This window comes from Cyprinodon variegatus, unplaced genomic scaffold, assembly GCF_000732505.1.
Source record: "Cyprinodon variegatus isolate N-32 unplaced genomic scaffold, C_variegatus-1.0 Scaffold523, whole genome shotgun sequence".
Lineage (NCBI taxonomy): Eukaryota > Metazoa > Chordata > Actinopteri > Cyprinodontiformes > Cyprinodontidae > Cyprinodon > Cyprinodon variegatus.
Window position 1 is genome coordinate 347,610 of NW_015150976.1, and position 7,331 is coordinate 354,940.

At 35.1% G+C, this 7,331-nt stretch overlaps 1 protein-coding gene across 1 annotated transcript in view; it reads left to right on the top strand.

The window, feature by feature from the left end:
- shtn1 (shootin 1) overlaps nucleotides 1-7,331 on the top strand; it is a 41,962-nt gene that overhangs the window by 1,936 nt on the left and 32,695 nt on the right. The window contains exons 2-3 of the mRNA XM_015391061.1: nucleotides 3,564-3,613; nucleotides 4,964-5,018. Of these exons, the coding sequence (XP_015246547.1) occupies nucleotides 3,564-3,613; nucleotides 4,964-5,018 (105 nt within the window). The remainder of the gene's footprint in view (nucleotides 1-3,563; nucleotides 3,614-4,963; nucleotides 5,019-7,331) is intronic.

A 7,331-nucleotide genomic window follows, 5' to 3' on the forward strand; every position in this document is an offset into this window, starting at 1 on the left:
CCTGGACAGGAGATTTCTAATTTCTGCAATATTCTGCAGATGAAAGAAGGACATTCTACAAACCTCTTTAATATGGGATTTAAATGACAGGTCCTGATCAAAAACAACACCAATATTTTTTACTTTGTTATCTAAGATCTTACCTGTTATATTTATCTATATCCTTTTTCAAATATTATCTTTCTTCTGTAAAGTTGCATTTCTACCGGTTTGCATGGACTTACATTTTTATTGGTCAGTTAAGACCAAGTGTTTCTATCTGGCCTGAAGTGAAGATAGTGTGATCTGGGAAATGGAAATGGAATTTGAAAAGAATGCAAGTTGTAAAACTCAATCTGAAAAAGAGAAATCTGAATAAAACAAAAAAATATAATCAGTTAACTTTTTAAAAATATTGTAAAAATAAAATGAGAGAAAAATTTTGGGTCACTGAACAACAATAATATAAAAAAATAACCTGGGTAAATAAGACAAAATTCAAATCAGTCTTTTCATTCAAGATAAATAGTAAATGGATTGTACTTATAAAGCACTATTTCAAGTTCGGAGACTTTACATTATATTCAGTCATTTATCCCAAATCCTTTACAATTGTGCCCACAAAATAAATGTAAAGTTCTTTAAATAATTTTATATGGAAATAATTTTAGTTAATTTTAATTTGTTATTTCCAGTTGGGAAAATAGTTTCTACCCATTTTAATAGAGTCACTGACTTTGCAGCAATCATTCCTCCTGATTAAGGCACAGACATTGAATATTTAAATTCAGGGTGCCAATAACTTTGCAGCATTCCATCTTAATAAGCTTGCAGGTATTAGCATTAGTGGGGGGGTTTCTGAATTTTCTTGGTTGTTCCAAGGAAAGATGTGAAAAGTTACAGAGAGTTAAAAAGTCCACCTTCTGCTAATAATTTAACTCCCTTTTTCTTATAACACAATTTTAACAATTAAACACAAAAGTATAGAAATAATGCCACTGAGTTGGTGAAAATATTGCTTACATTTTCGGCAATATTTTTATCCATACCAGCTCCAATCTGTGTTTCAAAAACCCATTTTGAAATGTTTTTAGTGCTTTCTGAGCACCATTTCACAAGAAAAATACTGTAGTGAAACAAAATAGTTGTTGAAACAATGTAACGAAGTTGTTTGCGCACGTAACCCATGTACGGAGGCTTATTCCTCGATTCGACCGACCCAGGTTTGAATCCGACCCTTGGTCCCTTGCCGCATGTCTCCTACTCTCTCATACCCCCTTTCCTGTCAGCCTACTGTCCAAAAAAAGAGATAACAAGTAGAATATAGGACCAGGCTAGAAAGGCCTTGTTGTGTCAATCGTTAACCTTACTTCAGAGACTTCAATAATCGCATGGTGTTCCCCAAGGCTCCATCTTCGAGTCCCTCCTATTCAGTGTCTTCCTGCTCGCACTAACACAGATCTTAATAAACAACAACATCATTTACCGTAGCGATGCAGATGAAACCCAGCTGTGTGTCTTTTTAATGTCTATTATTGAAATAAAAATCAGACCAACCAAACAGCCATATTTTCAACAACTATTTCTGGACTAAATCAAGACTATGATGGACCAACCAGATTAAGCCTAAAAACCAACGTCTGAATGACGTCTGCTGTTTGGGGGGTTAATATTGTCTACAGGTACATGGCTTAAAATAAATCACGCACGCCTAGTTGGCTGGAAATTTGTTTTAAATCCTGTGCTTTCCTACCAATATCCCTCATTAATCTTAAAATTGTGTCAAAACTTTCTGGAAATTCAGACACATACAACTAGCTTCTCCATATTGCCTTCTGGCCTTCCTGCCTGATGAAACAGTTTCTGTTGGTAGGACATCTGCACGCCATGGTCAAAGTTCAGTATAGTTGCGCTACTAAAGCAGTGCTCTGCATTGGGGTTGCACTTTGCTCGATACACGGTTTTCATGCCATTGCAAAGTGCATAGCATTAAAAATCATGGTTTACAGAAAGCAGTGACATGAACACTGTGCCCTCTGTGAAAGGACCTTTACAAAGTTGGCCTTATATAAAGTAAAGAACATTTCCTGGATTAAAGGACTAATGTTGAAAAACTATTTCTGGCTTCGTTCATCTTTAGTAGAATTTAACCAGGCAGCGTCACTAGAACTAAGAAAGTAGATCAGACAGCTGCAGCTGATCCAGATGCTGCTGCCTGCATTAAGAAATAGATCCAACAGATTTAGGATATAGAAATTTCTCTGAACCTCAATCATCTGTTTAAATCACTTGTAATCAGTGGCGGCTGGTGGAGTTTTTCTCCAGGACGGCTATAGCTTAAAAATAGACGTATACCAAAAACCAATCAAACGTATATTAAGTTATCACACCAGTATATTTATATGAATACCAACAACAAAAAACATCATAAAAACACTTTATACTAATAAAACATATTTTCATATACAGGTTTACTTTTTGTACATAAATGTTGCCCTTGTGAGGCTTTGTGAAGGTTAATCTGTGTTTCTTACGGTCCAATATTGTGTCACTAACCTAATTAAATATTGTACCAGTTTGATAATGGAAAAGCTTTTAGTCAGCTTTATATATTTTTTATGTATATAAAAACTATTTTCTGAGAATGTGTTTATTTAAGAGCAACTGTGCAAATTAACAAACATCTATGAAAAAGTAGACTATATTCTATAATTTTCCATGTGAAACCCAGATTGTTCATTCTTCTTTGCGTTTTCTAAAAAGTGCTTTAAATCAGTCCTTCCTGTCTTTATCCATGCTGGCTCAGATCCTGATGTTTGAAAAAGGAGGCAGGGAAAGTAGAATAAAGCCTTAGCCTCGCTGCATGCAGTTAGCCAAGCCAATTTGATATTCAGCTGATTAGGTCCAAATGATTTCACCTCCAGCTTCTAAGTAAGTTTGCTTCCCTCCCGGGACTCGGCCCTTCTTGGGCCCTAGGGCGGAAATACTTCACCAATCCGATGAAAAAGTTAATGACGCTTTAGTCGTTTTTAAAGATTAAATATTTATCTTGCACATCCAAAAAATATATATCAATATATTTTTAAATATTTCAATTTTTTTATTTAATTTAAAAAAAAATTTAATGTCTTAATTAAGGTAGTGGGGTGGGTGGAGCGCCCTCTATTAGCCAGCCGCCACTGCTTGTTATTCTTCTGATCAGTTCAAGGAAAATGCCTCTTTGGATACAGCTGATTGGTTGCTGGCAGAAGCATGTCTCAACTTGTTTCTTGTGAAGAAAATAAATATTTAGTCTGTATTTTATCATGGATTAAATTTTATTTTGTTTATAAAAAATAGTGAAAAGCTTCCAGCTTTTATTGCAGATGAAATAAACATAAACTGGATATTTGTGTTGTTATATTCAATAAGTTGTGCTAAAATTATCGAGGAGACACGAGTCAAAGTGTCAGTCTCTGAGACATGATCTTATGATGCATGACTGTCCCGCTGCTTTTGAAACTGGACGGTAGCTCCTGGGTTTCTCACTGACATTTTCATCACTGTAATGCAGATGGCTTACTGGCATCCTTTACTCCCTACAGCGCTGCACAAAGATGAGGCTCTGCCGAAGAAGGAGGATGAAGATAAGACCGTAAGTGTTCAAAAAACTCACTAAATATGCAGGATTGTCTTTCAAAGGTCTGTGTTACAACTAATGATATGATCTCACATCATTAGGTATACATCTATAGCTATAGAGAGGTTCAGGGACCGGTTGCGAGATATTGTCTGTTAAAAAGCAAATCTAAGAATTATTTCCAAATACTCAGAACAACCATATTTGAGATAGATAAATACATTTTAAATATGATTATTTCATGATACATTTTGGGCCTCCATGTACCCCAGGGCTCACATCACTACTATAGTGAAAACTATTGTGAGACCAATAAGCACCTTTTCTATTAGGAAAGTTTGAGCCGCAGAGACAAATGGTCAGTTAGCAGATTATTCCTTTTGCAACGATCTAGCTGCTGGTTTGGTCAGCAGTTATAAAGCATCATCTCTCAAAGGTTTTAGTACACAGCTCATCTGCCCTTAACCAATTATACAACCAATCAAGCCTGATCTGAAATATACAAAAAAAAAAAATAAATAAATCACATTTTTCATTTGTTATTGTTTGAAAGGTTAGGAAACCAAGATCCAGATATTAAACTGGAGCCACCACATGTGGCTCTTTGGACCCTCTGCAGCGGCTCTTAAAGTGGCTAAAATGTATATAAAGACCTAAATAATGTACTACAAAATAAATACCAGTCTTAAAAGCTTTTGTGTTTTTTTTTTAGATGGATAAGAAGGACTTAAAAAGAACCAGAAATATATTTTTAGAGTCACTTTCCTTTTAATTAGCTTGGAATTTATGTGTTTTAATATTATTTTAAAAGATAAAATACATACATTTTTGGTTGTTTCAGATGGCAATTAATTTCCTGTACTAGATAATAAAAAACAAAAAAATTGTTTTTCTAAAAAGTCATCTACTTTGCGGCTCTAAACAACTTTTACTTGGTTGGACTTGGGGCAAAACGGCTCTTTGGATATGAAAGGTTGCAGACCCCTGCTCTAAAGTATAGATTGTAAGGAAGGGGATTAGGGTCACTGAAGAAATACAAAAAAGTTAACTGATTTCTAGATAGTATTTCAGTTTAATATGGGAATTCTGACTTTAATCTCAAAATTCTGACATTAATCTCAGAATTTTGGATCTTAATGTAGATTCTGGTCAGAATTGGTAAATTATTTTCTGTTATAAAAAAGTGCTTGGAACATGCTCTTGTTCTAATCCTAGTTTCTCCAGCCTTATGTAGATTAGCTGGTCGTATCACAGGTTGTTTGTTTAACAACAAAACTTTCACTTTATTAACATTGTTTACCTGTTTTTATAAAATGAAGAATGTTTTAAAATGTGCTTTGTTTCTTTTTATTTAAAATCTGGAAGACGCTGGAAAAGGAGAGGGACGAGGCGATGGAGAAGCTTAACGAGTTTCAGCTGGGTGAGTTTTCTCTCTTTGCTGTCTGGCTGTATACAGTGCACTGCATATTTGCATCTTTTGACCTTTGCTTTCAAACACTTTAGAGTTGACATAAGTATCTACTTTTTACTGGCTATCATCTCTTTTAACTTCCACCATCTTATGTTGAATAAATAGCCTTTTGGGGCCTGAATAGTAGCCAAAGCATTTTGCAAATATCACAGTCTCAATAAAAAAATTAAGATTCTCAGTCATCCAGGTCATAGTCATTCCAAAAAGAGTTAAAAAACAATTCACTGGACTTTTTTTTCCTAAGTTTGATTTTCACCTCTCATCAAGGAGGCTTTTTTCATTTAAAACGTAAGAAATAGCATTGATTTCAAGGCTTTATGGATCAAAAGCAAGTTAGTCAGTGTAGATCGGCCAAACCCCATGATAAACAAACTTGGTGTCCTCTTTACCCTTTTTTAACGTATCAAATTTATACTATGTGAAGTAAGTAAGTCATTCTGAGGATATCAGTAGTGAAACCTATCATTTCTTGCTAGAGTGCATCATAACAGCAGGTCTAAACCCCGGTCACACTGTTGGTGTACGAAAGTTTATTCTCGTATCAGATCAAATTTTTTCCATGTCAGACTGACTGAGTATAGAGGCGCTCCTGCTATGCAGGGCAAGCAGATCCCGATCTGTGCAGATTTATTTTCTTTTCTGTTCCTCACAAATCGAGCACAATTTCCCACAAAAAAAGATAAAATAAAATAAATTTAAAAGAATCCAATAATTAGCAGATTTTATTTCTATTTTCCCCAAAAGGGGATGTGTTTTACTTTGTAACTGCGTTTCTCTTCCTGTCAGACCCATGAAATTACTGCTGAATTTCTGTGCAGTCTGACTAAAACAGAGCTGGGCTCTATCTCAGTCTGAGCTACGCTGCCCCCTGCAGGAAATTATCCCCATTGACCTTCAATGAGCGCTCAACGCCACAACCTCTGAGGCAGGATTTTCAGTCGGATCGGACGCAAAATCGGATTTGGTGTCTTCTGGGCTCCACATGCAACTGTCAAGTGGGGATGGAGGTTTGATGGCACCCAAATGCAGATGCAAAAGATTACAGTTGTCACATGAAAGTTTAATTAACCAAAAGTTAAACAAAAGCTGAAAACCAGGAAAACTTACAACAAGAAGGGGACAAGGTAATGACGACAAACCAGCAAAGAGTAATTGAGCAGGAGGAGAATAAATGGGAGAGAGAAACAAAGACCAGGCTAATTAGCAGATTGGGAGCAGGTGTGAACAGAGGAGGCAAGAAGGGAGCTAGGAAAAATGAGACTGACACAAGAGGGCAAATATGAAATATCTAAGAATGCAAATATAATCAAAAATACCTAGAAAACAAGAATGAAAAATAAGACCAATGACAACTCAAGATAAAACTTGAACAAAACCAAAACCATGACAGGAACCTTGTTAGAGCCAAAACCCAACCTACAGGAAGTTAGGACATAAAGAGCTAAATAATGTAAATAGGCTTTATTATAATTTAATAGATTATATTTGAGTGAACAGATTATCCAATTTCTAAATGAATAGATTGGCATTAGTTCAATTTTTCCATAGTTTACTATTTTTTTCCAAGTGCTTCTAAAGAGTTGAGTGTGTAGTAAAGCCAATGTAAAAGTCTGTTGCTTAGTCAAATATGCATGATGTCATCTACAAGGCTACTCTGTATTATGTAGCCCATTGATCCCTATTGATTGTATAATCACTACAAGTGATTAAATAGCACAGCACTGCAAACGGCAGGGGGCTGGCAGGATACCGCTATATAAACTATAAATGTATTTACAATTATTAGATTAATTAGATTAATTGGTTTTTTGCATTAGAATTAGTGTATAATAATTTAATCTGTGATAACAGCATACAGATAGGGCTTTTTAATATAATATAATATATATTATAATATATATAATATTTTTATGTATTATATATTATTTTGGTCAATGCATCTCTATTGTCTATATCCATTCATAATATTTTTGCATCTTGTCTACAGATTGACTGAATGTCTAAGAACATCATTTCTACAGTTACAAGTTTGATCGTTTTCAACTACAAGTGCTTGGTTCCAGTTACAGAGATTAACTTCCATACAGAAAGCCTATATTCTTATCTTCAGCCACCGCATTATAGATGTCAGATTAACCTTTTATAGAGCAGTTACCATTTTTGATCACTTGCATATCCCTTGCAAATGGAGTCCCCCGTCCCTAAGTGAGGTCTAGAAGCACAAGATCTATATCCAGCCATTCAGCAAAGATGCTGCTACAT